This window comes from Lucilia sericata, unplaced genomic scaffold (assembly GCF_015586225.1).
Source record: "Lucilia sericata isolate MDLA Ls3-8-SP2 unplaced genomic scaffold, ASM1558622v1 Contig006348F_arrow, whole genome shotgun sequence".
NCBI lineage: Eukaryota > Metazoa > Arthropoda > Insecta > Diptera > Calliphoridae > Lucilia > Lucilia sericata.
Genome location: NW_023997730.1, coordinates 1 through 18,476, shown reverse-complemented (window position 1 = coordinate 18,476; position 18,476 = coordinate 1). Strand labels below are relative to the sequence as shown.

At 31.2% G+C, this 18,476-nt stretch overlaps 1 protein-coding gene across 1 annotated transcript; it reads left to right on the top strand.

Moving 5' to 3' along the window:
- Window positions 1-5,925: 5,925 nt before the first annotated feature.
- Window positions 5,926-18,473, top strand: LOC119615623 (the record flags this gene model as incomplete). The annotated part of the gene is made up of 3 exons (XM_037971632.1): window positions 5,926-6,121; window positions 18,183-18,325; window positions 18,390-18,473. Coding segments are annotated over 3 exons (423 nt in total), but the record flags the coding sequence as incomplete, so codon positions are not given.
- Window positions 18,474-18,476: the final 3 nt, after the last annotated feature.

Below are 18,476 nucleotides of genomic sequence, written 5' to 3'. Positions count from 1 at the left end.
TAGAAGAACAGTTAAAAAGATATTTATTTATGAACTAATGAAGGTAAAAATAAACCCATTAGGAAATTTATAAAAAGGAGAAAATGTCTTGTAAACCACATTTAAAATAGGTGCTTAAAGTTGTATATGAAGATGTCCCGTGAAACAATTTTTTGTAAGAATACTTCTGAATAGAGAAAATCTTTTAAATTGAAAACCTTGATCTCAGAACAATATGTTCAAAAAAAATCAGCAATGTTTTCAGTCTCAAAAGTATCGTAATTTTTGTTAGGGTATTTTTGCTGCGCAAATCGACTTCTTGTGTTTATAAATTTCAAAACAACCTAAAGAATTTTGAAATGGACCAAATCATTTTTATAATTTTTGTATATAAGCTGAAATGGACGACAGTTTTGACACCTATTTCGATAAAAATCGAAAAAATATGCTTCCCCAACCCATTAAACGTTATATTGTGGACCAGAAATACTCTATAGTTTAGTTAGTAAGTAAGTTAGTTAGTTAGATTAGTTAGTTAGTTAGAGTTGTTAGAGTTAGTTAGTTGTTAGTAGTTAGTTAGTTAGTGTTAGTTAGTTTTAGTTAGTTAGTTTAGTTCGTTAGTTGTTAGTTTAGTTAGTTAGTTAGTTAGTTAGTTAGTTAGTTGTTTAGTTATTAGTTAGTTAGTTTTAGTTAGTTAGTTCGTTCGTTCGTTAGTTAGTTAGTTAGTTAGTTCGTTCGTTAGTTAGTTAGTTAGTTAGTTAGTTCGTTTAGTTAGTTAGTTTCGTTAGTTAGTTAGTTTTGTTCGTTAGTTAGTTAGTTCGTTCGTTCGTTAGTTCGTTAGTTAGTTAGTTATAGTTAGTTTTAGTTCGTTAGTTAGTTAGTTAGTTAGTTAGTTAGTAGTTAGTTAGTTCGTTCGTTAGTTAGTTAGTTCGTTAGTTAGTTTCGTTAGTTAGTTCGTTAGTTAGTTAGTTCGTTCGTTCGTAGTTAGTTAGTTCGTTAGTTAGTTCGTTCTTTCGTTAGTTAGTTAGTTCTTAGTTAGTTACGTTTTGTTAGTTCGTTCGTTAGTTCGTTAGTTAGTTAGTTAGTAGTTAGTTAGTTTAGTTGTTAGTTAGTTAGTTAGTTAGTTAGTTAGTTAGTAGTTAGTTAGTTAGTTAGTTAGTTAGTTGTTAGGTAGTTAGTGTAGTTAGTTAGTTAGTTAGTTCGTTAGTTAGTTAGTTAGTAGTTAGTTAGTTAGTTAGTTAGTTAGTAGTTAGTTAGTTAGTGTAGTTAGTTAGTTAGTTAGTTAGTTAGTTAGTAGTAGTTAGTTAGTTAGTTAGTTAGTTAGTTAGTAGTTAGTTAGTTAGTTAGTTAGTAGTTGTTAGTTAGTTAGTTAGTAGTAGTTAGTTAGTTATTAGTAGTTAGTTAGTTAGTTAGTTAGTTAGTTAGGTTAGTTAGTAGTTAGTTAGTTAGTAGTTAGTTAGTTAGTAGTTAGTTAGTTAGTTAGTTAGTTAGTTAGTTAGTTAGTTAGTAGTTAGTTAGTTAGTTAGTTAGTTAGTTAGTTAGTTCGTTAGTTAGTTAGTTAGTTAGTTAGTTAGTTAGTTAGTTAGTTAGTTAGTTAGTTAGTTAGTTAGTAGTTAGTAGTTTAGTTAGTTAGTTAGTTAGTTAGTTAGTTAGTTAGTTAGTTAGTTAGTTAGTTAGTTAGTTAGTTAGTTAGTTAGTTAGTTAGTAGTTAGTTAGTAGTTAGTTAGTTAGTTAGTTAGTAGTTAGTTAGTTAGTTAGTTAGTTAGTAGTTAGTTAGTTAGTAGTTAGTTAGTTAGTTAGTTAGTTAGTTAGTTAGTTAGTTAGTTAGTTAGTTAGTTAGTTAGGTTAGGTAGTTCGTTAGTTAGTAGTTAGTTAGTTAGTTAGTGTAGTTAGTTAGTTAGTTAGTTAGTATTTAGTAGAGTTAGTTAGTAGTAGTTAGTTAGTTAGTGAGTTAGTTAGTTGAGTTAGTTAGTTAGTTTAGTTAGTTAGTTAGTTAGTTAGTTAGTTAGTTAGTTAGTTAGTTAGTTAGTTAGTGTAGTTAGTTAGTTAGTTCGTTAGTTAGTAGTTAGTTAGTTAGTTAGTTAGTTAGTTAGTTAGTTAGTAGTTAGTTAGTTAGTTAGTAGTTAGTTAGTTAGTTAGTTAGTTAGTAGTTAGTTAGTTAGTTAGTTAGTTAGTATTAGTTTAGTTAGTTAGTTAGTTAGTTAGTTAGTTAGTTAGTTAGTAGTTAGTTAGTTAGTGTTAGTAGTTAGTTAGTTAGTTAGTTAGTTAGTTAGTTAGTTAGTAGTTAGTTAGTTAGTTAGTTAGTAGTTAGTTAGTTAGTAGTTAGTTAGTAGTTAGTTAGTTAGTTAGTTAGTTAGTTAGTAGTTAGTTAGTTAGTTAGTTAGTTAGTTAGTTAGTTAGTTAGTTAGTTAGTTAGTTAGTTAGTTAGTTAGTTAGTTAGTTAGTTAGTTAGTTAGTTAGTTAGTTAGGTTAGTTAGTTTAGTTAGTAGTTAGTTAGTTAGTTAGTTAGTTAGTTAGTAGTTAGTTAGTTAGTAGTTAGTTAGTTAGTTAGTTAGTAGTTAGTTAGTTAGTAGTTAGTTAGTTAGTAGTTAGTTAGTTAGTTAGTTAGTTAGTTAGTTAGTTAGTTAGTTAGTAGTTAGTTAGTTAGTTAGTTAGTTAGTTAGTTAGTTAGTTAGTTAGTTTGTTGCATCCTAGGTTTTTGTAAATCAATTACAATTACTTGGTCTGATTTTGACATATTTTCCGGATTTCATAGCATGATCATGCTGCGATCGTTTGTTCTTCTAGGATCCATACATACATATATACCTGCTATACAGTCTGTTCCTGTTTTATACATTTAGCTCGATTGGTAGCTCTTTCTTGGGGCATTTATTAATTCCCCATATAAATGAAGAATCCTTATTCTCTCCACTTTCCAATTGATCCCACAAGACATACAAAACATCACCTTTCCACATAATGTTAAAAATTTGATATTGTTCTAGGCTAATAACGCACAAATGAACACGAAAACAAGTGAAACAAAAAATTTACATTATTTTATAATTATAAAATATTGTAAGAAATATTTATGCAAATGAATCAAAAGGATTTAGAGAGAAAACCTTTTTATGTCGCACCACCATCTATGAAAAATAATGAATTATTACTTTTGAACAAGGATAATGACAGGCAAAAGATAACAATTAATAATTTAAACAAAACAATACAATTTTAATTATTTCATTTACAAAATCATTTGTATTTGGGGTATTTGAAATTAATTTTCAGTTTTGGGACACTAACACAAACCAATAAAGAAACAATCAACTCATTAACCATTAACACCTGTCTTGGCTTATAAATAAAAATTTTAGCTTTTGGCTGTGTTTTTTATTTAAGGACTTCTTTACCTTTTCTTTTTGTGCAAAAATAATAAAAACTTTGAAATTAACATAATTACAACAAAAAAATTTGCTTAAAATTTTAAGTCTAGCAAGTTCTTTAAAACTTAGACAAGTGTTGAGTGGCTACAACAATAACACAAACAGACGGACGCACGGGCACGCAGACTTAGAAATATTTTTAAGGGTTTGTTAGTTTTGTGACAACATTGTTTCTTATTTGCCTTTTGTGAATGTTATTTTAATAAATTTTCTTATGGGGAGAAAGGGGTGGTTGGTTGGATAAAAGTATACAAATCATTTAAAAACCTCAAATAATTTTGTAATGGACCTGAAGTGGCAAATGTTGTGGGTGTCACAAAAGTATGCTAACAATTTACTATTACTTTTGTGTGAAGAAGAACGAACGTAGTAGTAGTATTAGTTGAGGTTTTGTTTATGTGTTTTCATAAAGTTTTTAATTAATCAACTTTATAAATTGCTTAATATAAAAAAAGTTATTTGTATGTATGTTTATAGTTTTGTTTTATATGATTGAGTGTTGTTGACTGATTGAATAAAATCTGTTTGTATGTATATATTTTTTTCTAAAAGCAGAGTGTTGTGTCAATTAAATTTATTAATAAATATTTCAACTTGTTAAATATGTTTCAAACTTAATCGTTGCCTTTCATTTGAAACAAATATTTATGTTGTTAAAAGAAATTCAATTAAAATTTTTGAATAATTTCACTTTGTTGTATAAAGAGAATATTAGTCTTGTTTTCAATTTATTTTATTATCTGATTAGGGATTTAATTATAATTAAGTCTAAAAGTTTTATTGAAAAAAAAAAAACTGTATTACAAAAGTAATGAAAGCAAACAAATTATTTGATAAATTTGTAATGAAAATTTCTATAGAAAAGATACTTAATAAAGATTTTCTATCCAAAAGATACGATTTTGTATGTAGATTTTCTATAAAAAAACTTTCTTGATGAAGATTTTGTATAGAGAACCTTCTTGATAAAGATTTTGTATAGAGAACCTTCTTGATGAAGATTTCGTATAGAGATCCACTTGATGAAGATTTTGTATAGAAAACATTCTTGGTGAAGATTTTTTATATAGCACCTTCTTGATGAAGATTTTGTATAGAGAACCTTCTTTATGAAGATTTTGTATAGAAAATATTCTTGATGAAGATTTTCTATAGAAAACATTCTTGATGAAGATTTTCTATAGAAAACATTCTTGATGAAGATTTTCTATAGAAAACATTCTTGATGAAGATTTTCTATAGAAAACATTCTTGATGAAGATTTTCTATAGAAAACATTCTTGATGAAGATTTTCTATAGAAAACATTCTTGATGAAGATTTTCTATAGAAAACATTCTTGATGAAGATTTTCTATAGAAAACATTCTTGATGAAGATTTTCTATAGAAAACATTCTTGATGAAGATTTTCCATAGAAAACTTTCTTGATGAAGATTTTCTATAGAAAACATTCTTGATGAAGATTTTCTATAGAAAACTTTCTTGATGAAGATTTTCTATAGAAAACTTTCTTGATGAACATTTTCTATAGAAAACATTCTTGATGAAAATTTTCTATAGAAAACACTCTTGGTGAAGGCTTTATATAGAAAACATTCTTGGTGAAGATTTTCTATAGAAAACCTTCTTGATGAAGATTTTCTATAGAAAACCTTATTGATGAAGATTTTCTATAGAAAACCTTATTGATGAAGATTTTCTATAGAAAACCTTCTTGATGAAGATTTTCTATAGAAAACCTTCTTGATGAAGATTTTCTATAGAAAACCTCTTTGGTGAAGATTTTCTATAGAAAATTTTCTTGATGAAGATTTTTTATAGAAAATTTTCTTGATGAAGATTTTCTATAGAAAATTTTCTTAATGAAGATTTTCTATAGAAAATTTTCTTGATGAAGATTTTCTATAGAAAACCTTCTTGATGAAGATTTTCTATAGAAAAGCTTCTTAATGAAGATTTTCTATAGAAAACCTTTTTGATGAAAACTTACTGATAGTCATACATATATTGGGGTAATTTTCCTCTACGGGAGCGATACAGTGGGAATGAGTTGATATGTCAAGAACAAGGTGGAGATTGAGTCAAGGTTATGTGAGGTCATACTCCACACACACACATAAAAAATAAAAAAAAAAATTGTTATTGTACAGAATAACGATTTTCTTTTATCATGTCCTAGTAATTAAACCACCAACATCGCCAACTTTTAGCATTTGATGCCTGAAAGAAATACAACCTTATTAACCATAATAAAAATAACGATAACAACAGCAAAATAAAATCTTAATTTATTATAATTTAGTCAATTTCTTCTGTGTCTTTTACTATGATGAACTGCTACAAAGATAATTGAATAAAAAAATGTTTGCTCAAACAATGAAATTGTCTTTCACGGTTACAAACTACCCCTCTACTACTACTCATAACTTTATGTATTTTCCAAAAAAAAAAATTTTTTTTTCATATATCGAAATAAAATTTCATTATTTATTTTTATCAATTCTTTTCTTCTATTTTTCTCTTGCAGCACGCACTGAGGATGCTGAAGTAATTGGTGGACCACGACGTGTTTTAACACGAGCTGATGATGACGATGATACTGCTGATGATGATTTTACAAATTTTAAAGGTGTCATCGATACCGGTTCGGGATATCCTTTCCTACAACCCAATCCATCGGTGATACGTGTGGGTTTCTTTGATTCATTTGATGGTGAGTGTATTTAACTGTATTTAATTGACAATTATTAACATATACAGAACTCACCAGAAACAGAGTTATGGTGCCAGTTTGTTGTATTTTAAGACTGGGAAGACTGGGTACATGTATGATTGTTATGCTGAAGGCAGTCGAACAGACAGATACATGTAAACATAAATATATTTTGGTATTTGTTTGAGGGTGTAGGTTACCGTTTACAGTTTGTTAACTAATTATAGGATAACAGAATACTGGTATTAACCTCTGAATTGTTTATTCTAAGGAGGCTTTTCGTGCTCCTCTATTTAGAATCACCTAATAAAAGCTCTTGCGTATGAGACGTCTTGTCCTAAGTACTTAACTTTATCGGTCACTGATGTATTCTTGCCCATAAACAAGTTTCAAATATGTTGAGAAATATTCGTCATTCATGTCAAATGACAGATTTCAGTCTTCGCGGGGTTAACCTTTAGTTTTGTCTAAAAACTCAATATCAAGAACGATTTTCATAATAGTAATCATAATTATAAAAAAAAGTGTTCTATAGAATATCATTAGAAAGAAAGTTTTCTTTAGGAAATCATCATCAAGAAAGAAAAAAGAAAATAATCATAATTCGAGGAAGTTTTCTATAGAAAGTCATCATCAAGGAAGTTTTCTATAGACAGTCATCAAGAATTTTCAAATGTATTTCAAAGTTCTTCGTGCAAAATCTTAAAATTCTATCTCTAATAGTTTCCCAGATAAAGGAACTTTTGTGTTTAATTCATATGAGAGTTGTCACGCCCCCTTTTCCTAATCTATAAATTTTTATTCAAATATTCACATGGCTGGGAAAGTTTTTCGTCCAAAATTTGAGGATTATACCTCTAATTGATCCACAGATATTCTCATTTTTGTATTTAATTCATATGGGGGGTGCCACGCCCTCTATTACTTTTCCCCCAAGTATTCACATGAATGTCAATATAGTTTGTGCAAATTTTGTGGATTTTAGCTCTAATATAGTATCCAATTAATATAGGAGTTGTCACGCCCCCTTTTCCTAATCTATCTGTTTCTATTCAACTATTCAAATGGCTGGAAAAGTTTTTCGCCCAAAATTTTAACTTTAATGGTTTCTTAGATTTATACATTTTTGTATTTAATTTATATGGAAGGTGCCACGCCTTCTATTGCTAGTCCACCAAATTATTACCTAAATGTTCACATGAATGTCAATGTTGTTTGTGCAAATTTGGAGGATTTTAGCTCTAATATACCAATTTGTGTATTTTATTCATATGGGAAGTTCCAAACTCCTCTAATGACAGTCCGCCCATTTTCTCCCCCCATCGTTTACATGCATTTTAAAGTTCTTAAATTTGAAGATTCTAGATAAAATAGTTTTCCAGATAAATTAATTTTTGTATTTAATCAATATGGGAAGTGCCACGCTTTCAAATGCTGAAGCGCCCAATGTTTGTTCTATGTTGATACTAAAATGGCTCCAAAAAGGACTATAGCGGTTATATTTTGTCAGATATAATTATTTCAGATTTTTTTGATATTAGGAGACCACGCCCACTATAGCTAGGTCGCCCATTTTCTCCCCATATCTTCATAAGGATGTCAAAGTTGTCCACACAAAATTTTCTGTTAAAGTTTCTAAGTTTTGTATAGGGGCGTGGCAGCTCCCCCTATAGTTACCCTGAACATTTTAAGTAAATCGATCTAGCCTTTTAACACATAAATACACATTAATTTTGATATATGTATATAGATTTTAACCTGTACCTATAACTATTTCATCTACTGCTAACAGTTACCTTTGTGCATTAATAGTGAAGAGTGTTTATCTGTTTGTAGTCGTAGCGACGTGTAAACACTGTTTAAACCACTAAAATTGTTATGTTTATATCAGCGATAGTACAGAGAGAGAGAGGGGAAACGAGAGCAAAATTACATGAACATATATGAGTTTGAGGTGCCTATTATACATACGTGGGAGTGATGTCTGTTTCAGTATTTATAAATGTAATTTAATATTGACCTTTCTCTGCCTGTTGAATGTGGGAAGGGAAGAGAAAGGAAATGCTGTTTTAGTCATTTGCTTCTTCTGTTGTTCAGCAAGTAATTCATGCAAGTAGTGAGTGAGTGTGTGTGTGTTTGTGTTTGTAAGTGTAGCTGTAAATATATTCCGGTGTCTGTGTTGAATGTCTGCTTTTTGCAATAAAATGCGAATTAATTAAAATTTTATGTTGCGTAAAATTGTCACCTCACAATGTGCAAATGTTGCATGTTGTCAACGTACGATTTTACGACATTAAACTCATCTCTGAACCTCATCTCTTACTATCACACATATTTATGCAATTGTGATATCTACAAGTAAAATCAATTCGATATATAAAACATATACAGTTGTAGCTAAAGTTGTATGTGTGTATTCAGTTGTTGTCTCTGCAGCTGTACAATCAACAAACAGAAATTCAGGCAGTAGTGTTGGTCTTGTTGTCGTTGCAGTTATTATTGCATTTAATGTATTTGTATTTATTTTATATTCCTTATTGTTTTTTTTTTTGTTCTTCTCCAGCAATTGTTCAAGTAGTTTTGCCTTTTACATTTGTATAGTATTCGTTAAAGTTATGGTCACAAGCCATAACCAACTAAATGGAAAATTTTACTTTTCAAAAGTTTACATTTCTACTAAAGAAAACTTATTTTTAATATCCTTTCAAAAAACTAAATTTATAATATCTTAAGTCCACTTAGCCAGTTATGCCTTATTTTGTCCTTAAATGTATATACATTTTTTTTAAATTGCTTATTATTATTTTTAACAGCTCTCAGACATACACAGACAAGTGCTGCTTATTGAATTTCATGTTGTGAAATTAATTATATCGATATATTTGCTCATGCATACAATTTCTGTTGCATGTATTTTTTATTTTTTTATTTTACATTTTAATAGCTGTTAAATGTTAAATATATTTTTATGATTTTTCACTTTTATTTAAACAAAATATTTGCATAATTTTCTCAACACTTAATTTTTATATATACATAAATTGTGTTGGCAACATTTTTTTTTTAATTTAATGTTAAAATATTTATTAAAAAAAAGTATTAAATTGTTTCCTTGTAATTAACTCAAAATTTGACACATTGTTTTCTATAAGCTTCTTCATTCTTCATTCATTATAGAACCACATAGCGTATGAGTTATGTGTATGTGTTTGGGTTTTTTTTGGCAGATTTTTCATATGTGGCGTATGATGAATGTTAATATTGATGTTTGGGTTTATGCAGCTTATGCTGTAAATGGTATGTGGTATTCAGTAATTCAATTCTCATAATGAGGTTTGATTTAATGCAATAATTATTAATGATGATTTCGGAGGGAAAATATTGGCGGAGTTTTTTTTTATAAAAAATCTTATTTTAAAATTTCCAAAAAAAATTTACTGATATTTTCTTTAAAAACATATTTTAATAATCATTCTTGATGATAAACTTTATCTGAAAACATTCACGTTTATGATTTTTTACACCAAACTTTGTTGCTAATGACTTCCTTGATGTTGAGTTTCTATTATTTTGATGACGATTTTCTAGTGAAAACTTTCTATTAAAAGCTTTATGAGGAACTTTGCTGGTTTCCGTACATCTGTATCAAACATATACACCATATTTAGCTATGCGACACCTAAGTCTTAACGACCGACAAGTCCTACATCCTTCCTACTTAAAACCTTGGAATGGATAGTCGATAGTATGGTTAAAAGCAGTCAGTATATCAGACAAAAACCTTAAATTTAAGCAAAATGCTTATGAAAAGGGACGATCGGCAGAAACCGCTTTAAACGAAGTTGTCCACTTCATAGGTGAATCCTTTGATAGCAAACTGTATACACTGCTGGTATGCATTGACATCGAAGGCGCCTTCAATAACGTGGACACTGATACCCTTATCCAATCTATATCTAATTTTATGTTGAACGGTTGCCTTCAATTATGTGCACACTGATACTCTTACCCAATCCCTAGACCAGTTTTATGTTGACCGGTTACTCCGTAACTGGATCAACTACATGCTAAGGAACAAATGGATAAGCTGCGAAATGTACGATATAACTATCAGGAAAAAGGTATTTCGCGGTATACCAAAGGGTGGCATTTTGTCATCTTTACTCTTGGTTACTACGGTCAATAGCCTCCTAAGGACCCTAACTGATAAAAAGACCTGTCTGCTATGCATACGATTTCATAATACTGTTAAAGGCAAAGAATTCAAATTACTTGTACAGCAGAGCTGAGGAGGCTCTGAATACGGCTTTAGCTGGGCTCAACCGAGAAGCCACAATGTCAAATCCGGCGAAGACGGAAATCTGTCTTTTCACAAGAAAGTCAAGTCCTGGGCAAGATGAACTATAGGTGTAATTAGACCAATTCTAGCTTATGCTTCAATAATCTGGTGGACTCCCCCCGGGCATGTTTCCATGATGAAATGTCTCATCATGGTGTATTGCAATCCCGGGGTAAAGAGGTTCTACCAGTACCTCTAGTCTGCCTGGACTATAAAGTGGTGATGTCAATCCACTTCTCGGCTAGTCCTTGGTATGATTTGACATGGGGTCTATCCAGAGAACCACATAATCTGGTACAACGGGTACGGGTACTGCTGATGACGAAACAACAGATACCCTACAGAGGAGGAGAATATGTCGGATGAATGAGAAGTGTGGGTTGAATGATGATGAATAAAAGGTATCATATACAAATGATACCAATGAATTTTCCTTCCTTTCCTTTCCTCTCCTTCCGTTCATATCGGAATTACCACAGTGTGTCACTGTAAGTAAGAACAAAGTCTCGGCATATTTGATGGATTCGTACTTCGGTCTACCGGTTACGTCTTTAGGTGCTGTTGCCGACTCAACAGAGCCATCCCATCTGCGTGGTTGCAAACGGAAGTGATGTTTTACATCACGGAAGTTAAGCAACGGACGGTCAGAGATTAGATAGCTCGAGTACTTTAGCAAAGTGCTTCTACATGGACCGGCTTAGCCATGTATAAAAATTGCCATCTGATTTCTTCATTGAAGATTGAAGGGTCGATGGTAGACCGTTCTCAAGGCTACCCAGTGGATGGAAAAGACCACCACAAAGATAAGCCAACACGGCAGGTGCTCACGTAAAGCACTTCATCATTAATCTGGTGGACTGCTTTGGACAAAAAGTGTAATATCAAACTACTACAGGGAGTTCAGCATACATGCTGCTTAGGTATAAGTGGTGCCATGTGTACTACTTCAAGAAAAGCTCTGGAAACGTAGCTAGATATTCCACCCATTGAAACATATTTAAGATATGAGGCGGCGCTTACAGCCGAACGTCTATTTACTTTAGGCGACTTAAACAAAAGCGGTTATAGGACACGTCATCTATGTATACTGAACACATTGGAAGGTTATACACAATCATCGGACGTGCCTCAACGCATACCAGACAAAGAATATGTCGGAAACTTTGAAACGCTGATCTCAGATAGAATGTCTTGGTCAAGCGGAACACTAGAGCAAATACCAGTATGAATCCGGTGTTATACAGATTGCTCAAAATTGGGGAATGAAGTGTACCTGGGGTTCTATATTGAAGACCCAGAAACAGATATATATCAGCAATAATGGAATGTGTAAATTGGATTAGAATAAATATGGCGGCCACGGCCCTTAATATATTCACCGACAGCCAGAAGGCAATTAGGGCGATATCAGGTGATAGAATTAAATCTAAGACCGTATTGGATTGCAAGAAAGCTTTAACTGAATACTCTCCCAGAGGTAAGGTCTATATCATATGGGTATCAGGACACTCGGGAGTAGTCGGCAACGAATGTAATAGCTTTGAAGTGAAGGAAGCTCGATGTAGTTAACCTGACGAACGCAAAACCATTCGACGCAACAAAAGCTGAATTAAAAATATGGGTGAGAGAATCCCGTAGAACCACAAAGAACCTATGGGGTGACCCTGATGAGAACAAGACGAGAAATCTCCTCAAAATGAGCAGGTCTGAAGTTAGTATGATGGTACGTATTGTGAGTGGACACACGGGATTACGAGCACATCTATACAGAATTGGCCGTGCGGATTCAGACAAATGTAGAGCATGTGGAGAGGACAGTGAAACTCTGGAGCACTTTCTTTGACGCTGTCAAGCATTCGTCGAAGTTAGAGTTAGAACAAACAATTTTTTTCCATGAAAAGGAGCGCACAACAGGACCGATAGTGGCCTAGGTGTATTTCTTCGGATTTGATGCACTATACATCCTTCTATCAACCTAACCTAATTATTGATATTATATTACACACGTCTATTACCCCCTGAAAGGGCTCCTAAAACATTATACGCTTTTGCAACATTGTATCTCCTACAGTTTATGCACCATTTATCTAAGTCATGTAAATTTTTTGTTTTTTTTTTGCGCAATTATAAAATGATGTCAAGACACAAAAGAAGGTGTATTTAAAAACCACTAATAGCATTTTCTAATGTCATTGTAGAAGTCAACGTTTTCTGTTTAATTATTATAGTTTTATTTTCTTTAGTTTTCTAGTTGCTTCTGTCGTTACAAATTACATTTTTATTTATTTATTATTTTCTTTCAAATTCGTGTTTGTTCTAATGCCCTGTTGCGCATTTTTTTCTCTATCATTTACCTTGAAATTATTAGCTGTATAAGGTTTCACAAAGACATTTGTCAGTTGAAAATATTGCATTTAATTTTGTACTAATTTGTATATGAGTTAAATGTGTAACATGTCAACGTAGTAGTTATTGAAAGTGTGCCAAAATGTTGTAACTAAATAATAGGTGTTGTTATGAGGTTTGTTTGTTTGTTTTGCTTAAATATGCGTAAATCTATTACCATGGACAAATTGCACATGTAGACAGAAAACAAGTAGTTAGAGAATAGTATTAGAAATAAGTTTTTTATTTTTAACAATTGTTGATTTTATATTGCAAAAGGTGTAGAGGGAAAATTTTTCCACTTTTATAAAAGTGTGTTCTTTTTGATGGAATAACAGGTCCATAGCGGGGACATAAAATTTTTTTTAAGGAATATTATCCAGACTTTCCAAAGAGAATCCAAAAGATTTTGTAATGATTTTTGAAATAAAATCCTAATAGTTTTCAAAGAAAATCCTGAATTTCTAATAAGAAAATAAAATATTTTGTTTTTTACAAAATCAAAGTTTTCCTCATACGTATGATTAATATGTAATTATTTATTTCATTATGATATTACTCATACGACTTCTAAAGGAAATTCTAAAAATTTTCTAAAAAAAATATAGAAAATATTCTAAAGACAATCCTAAAGATTTTCTAAAGAAAGATGTTCCAAAGAAATTCATTAAGAATTTCTAATGTAAATCCTGAAGATTTTCTAAGGGAAATTCGGAAGATTTCCTAATGAAAATCCTGAAGATTATCTAAAGAAAATCCTGAAAATTTTTGAAAGGAAGTCCAGAAGATTTTCTAAAGAAAATCCTGAAGAATTTCTAAGGGAAATCCTAAAGACTTTCTAAGGGAAATTCTGAAGATTTTTTAAAGAAAATGCTGAAGATTTTCTACAGAAAATCCTAAAGATTTTCTACTGAAAATACTAAAGATTTTCTACTGAAAAGAAAATGCTGAAGATTTTCTAAAGAAAATGCTGAAGATTTTCTAAAGAAATCCTGAAGATTTTCTAAAGAAAATGCTGAAGATTTTCTAAAGAAAATGATGAAGATTTTCTAAAGAAAATGCTGTAGATTTTCTAAAGAAAATGCTGTAGATTTTCTAAAGAAAATGCTGTAGATTTTCTAAAGAAAATGCTGAAGATTTTCTAAAGAAAATGATGAAGATTTTCTAAAGAAAATGCTGTAGATTTTCTAAAGAAAATGCTGTAGATTTTCTAAAGAAAACGATAAAGATTTTCTAAAGAAAATGCTAAAGATTTTCTAAAGAAAATGCTAAAGATTTTCTAAAGAAAATGCTAAAGATTTTCTAAAGAAAATGCTAAAGATTTTCTAAAGAAAATGCTAAAGATTTTCTAAAGAAAATGCTAAAGATTTTCTAAAGAAAATGCTAAAGATTTTCTAAAGAAAATGCTAAAGATTTTCTAAAGAAAATGCTAAAGATTTTCTAAAGAAAATGCTAAAGATTTTCTAAAGAAAATGCTAAAGATTTTCTAAAGAAAATGCTAAAGATTTTCTAAAGAAAATGCTAAAGATTTTCTAAAGAAAATGCTAAAGATTTTCTAAAGAAAATGCTAAAGATTTTCTAAGGAAAATCCTAAAGATTTTCTAAAGAAAATCCTAAAGATTTTCTAAAGAAAATCCTAAAGATTTTCTAAGGAAAATCCTAAAGATTTTCAAAAGAAAATTCTAAAAATTTTCTAAGGGAAATCCTTAAGATTTTCTAACGAAAAATAAAGAAGATCCTGAATATTTTCTAAGGGAAAGCCTAATGACTTTCTTGGGAAAATCGTGAAGATTTTCTAAAGGATATCATGAAGATTTTCTAAAAGAAATCTTGGAGATTTTCTTATTGATATCCTGAAGATTTTCTAAAGAAAATCCCGAAATTTTTCTAAAAGAAGTCCTGAAGACTTTCTCAATAAAATCTTTCTATAAGAAATCTTACAAATTTTCTAAAGATAATCATAAAGATTTTCGAAAGAAAACACTGAAATAGAAGATTTCGGAACGAAAGCACTGATGATTCTGTAAAGAAAATAAAATTATTAAATTTTTGGAAACATAATAATCAAGATTTTCTTTATACGTATGAGTGATATGTAATTATTAATTTCATTACGTAACATTACTCATACGCCAAATTATTATACTTTAAATATTTGTTTTAAGATAATTAAACTCTCAAAACCCCCCTCTTAATTGTACTCATAATTAGTAAAATTTTATTTTGTGCAAAATACTGTTTAATATCCCTAGAGAAATTTTATAAATTCTTTTATTATCGAATTCTTAGTGTTTATTATCTTTTTCTGAAATTTATTGAAACTTAAAAAAGAAACTAAAACAATAAATACATTATCCCTCTTAATTTGGAATAATAACAAAAAACACTAAATCAAATTTCTAAATGTTCTCCAAGGATTAATAAATATAATTCATAAACTTATGAGTCTATGAGTGTGTTAAACATCTAAATTATGAAACAAAAAGAAAAACTTCTAATGCTGGACCATTTTGAAATCAATAAATGGCAAAATATAACTACAGCTACTAAATAAACTTAAAACATGTTTTATAACTATAACTACAGAAAGTTTTTTTTTCTAAAAACTAAGTATTGCAACTGGAGAGTCGTAAATGTAAAAGGTTGTAATCTCAATTGGTCAATTTATGTGTGAAAGTATAGGGTAATAGACGGGCCCTTTGCTTTGGGTCATTTAAAACTAAGACTAGTTTCAAATGACTTTAATGTTGGCTCCAAATAGTCATCAAGGACTTGTACAGGAAACCTTAATTAGAACTAAATATTCTTACTCAATTTACTAAGTAGTGTCTGTTACACTGAAACTGTCAAGAATCAAAAAATTTATTTACAACTCCCATTATTTAGCGCCAGCCTAATGCACTTGTGTTTGTTAAGGTTTATTTATGACATATTTATTTTATTACTCGAGCATAGTGCGTATGTCGTATTAGAAGATATGAAATAGAATTATGGATACAAGAAAAACGAAAATATTTTTAAAATTTATGTTATTCCCCCCAGGAAAGTTCGATAGCCTTTAAACATTTTACTTAAAATAAAGTGTTGTTTTTAAATTAGTATTTACATTCAAGGGGACAATTTAAAACAGACAGTGTTTATAAGGCAGTTGAATAATAAGAATAATATTTTTAATAATTTAAATACCTTAGTTTTTTAATGCCGATAATTTGTTTCTCGTTATTATATGTATACGAGATGATAAGTTGCCGGAATGATCTTCTAATGCTTTATAGGTAATTAATTTCACTATTCCAGGACCAGTCCTATACGTGATTGGCTTTATTCCTTGTAGCTAATGGACCACTTCTTTGTAGGAATACATAACTATAAAAGCTTGTGTGTTAATACAGTATAGATGAAAAATTAAAAATAATTTTGTGGACCAAAAGTACTATAAAACAATTTTAAAATTACTTTTCTTCGTAATTAACTGAAAATTGCGGAATTTTGAAATCCATAGTATCGTAGCTAATCGCAGCCAAAACACATGTTCCTACTAAAGAACTGTGTTGTAAACATTACCCTCTAGTTTATCGAATCCAAAACATTTGTTCCTACTCAAGAACTGCATAATAAACATCACTCCGAAGCCTATATATAGGCTTATCTTATGATCAGATATAATGTAAAGACAAGCGCTGCTTCTTACCGCATTGTGATGTCAAAGGAAAACACACCTTTCAGCTTTTGTGTTATTGTCTGGTCTGTTAGTCAGTTAGTTAGTTAGTTAGTTTGTTAGTTAGAGTTAGTCAGTTAGTTAGTTAGTTATGTGTTAGTAGTTAGTTAGTTAGTTAGTTATTAGTTAGTTAGTTAGTTAGTTTAGCTAGTTAGTTAGTTAGTAGTTAGTTAGTTAGTTAGTTAGGTTTAGTTAGTTAGTTAGTTAGTTTAGTTAGTTAGTTAGTTAGTTAGTTGTTAGTTTATTTAGTTAGTTAGTTTAGTTAGTTAGTTATTTAGTTAGTTAAGTTATTAGTTTAGTTATTAGTTTAGTGTTAGTTCGTTAGTTAGTTAGTTAGTAGTTAGTTCGTGCTATTAGTTAGTTACGTTAGGTAGTTACGTGTTCGTTAGTTCGTTTTAGTTGTCGTTCGTTCGTTCGTTCGTTAGTCGTTCGTTCGTTCTTCGTTGTTCGTTCGTTCGTTCGTTCGTTCGTTCGTTCGTTCGTTCGTTCGTTCGTTCGTTCGTTCGTTCGTTCGTTCGTTCGTTCGTTCGTTCGTTCGTTCGTTCGTTCGTTCGTTCGTTCGTTCGTTCGTTTTCGTTCGTTCGTTCGTTTCGTTCGTTCGTTCGTTTCGTTCGTTCGTTTTTCGTTCGTTTCGTTCGTTCGTTCGTTCGTTCGTTCGTTCGTTCGTTGTTCTCGTTCGTTCGTTCGTTCGTTCGTTCGTTCGTTTTTTTTTCGTTCGTTCGTTCGTTTTCGTTCGTTCGTTCGTTCGTTCGTTCGTTCGTTCGTTCGTTCGTTCGTTCGTTCGTTCGTTCGTTCGTTCGTTCGTTCGTTCGTTCTTTCGTTCGTTCGTTCGTTCGTTTCGTTCGTTCGTTCGTTCGTTCGTTCGTTCGTTCGTTCGTTCGTTCGTTCGTTTTCGTTCGTTCGTTCGTTCGTTTCGTTCGTTCGTTCGTTCGTTCGTTCGTTCGTTCGTTCTTTCGTTTCGTTCGTTCGTTCGTTCGTTCGTTCGTTCGTTCTCGTTCGTTCGTTCGTTCGTTCGTTCGTTCGTTCGTTTTGTTCGTTCGTTCGTTCGTTCGTTCGTTGTTCGTTCGTTCGTTCGTTCGTTCGTTCGTTCGTTCGTTCGTTTCGTTTCGTTCGTTCGTTTCGTTCGTTCGTTCGTTCGTTCGTTCTTCGTTCGTTCGTTCGTTTCGTTCGTTCGTTGTTCGTTCGTTCGTTCGTTTCGTTCGTTCGTTCGTTCGTTCGTTCGTTCCTTCCTCTTCCGTTCCTCTTTCCTGCTCTTTCCCTCCTTCCTTCCTCTTCCCCCCTGTTCCTTTCCCCCTGGTTTTTGCCTTCGTTTTCCTGCCTTGTCTCCCCCCTTTTGTTGCCCCCCCCCTCCCCCGTCTTCTTTTTTCTCCCCCTTTCCCCCCCTCCCCCCTTTCCTTTATCTTACAAAAATAAACTACAATTATGTTGTCTCTTAATCTGTTGCACTTATCGAATAACACGGGACAAAAACAACTAAGGAAAGTAAATATTTTCAACACACTTAGCAGATGTTTTCGTTCTCAGGGAGTGAGACAAATAAGACTTAAAAACAAATAAAAAGAAATATTTAATAAAGATTAAATTTTTAATACAAAAACACTTTTAATTTTTAATTACAGATCTTTTCCGTCGCTTTAGTGCACGCTTATTCCCAGCCGGTTTGTTTAGTAGAGCTGGTGCTGACAGTGATGAAGATGATTCCAGTGAAATTGGTTTCCCCACCATCGATCCCAAAAAGGCCAATAGCACTTCGACAGTAAAGGTAGGTTATATATAAGTAGTGAACAACATGTAGAAAAAAAAAAATAAAACTTTCAATTAACTAGGTGGTCGATGGTCATAAAGTGGAGGTTAACGAAACCGTTTATGGTGATGAAAACAGTGTCTTCAAGGTACGTGTGGTTAACATACGC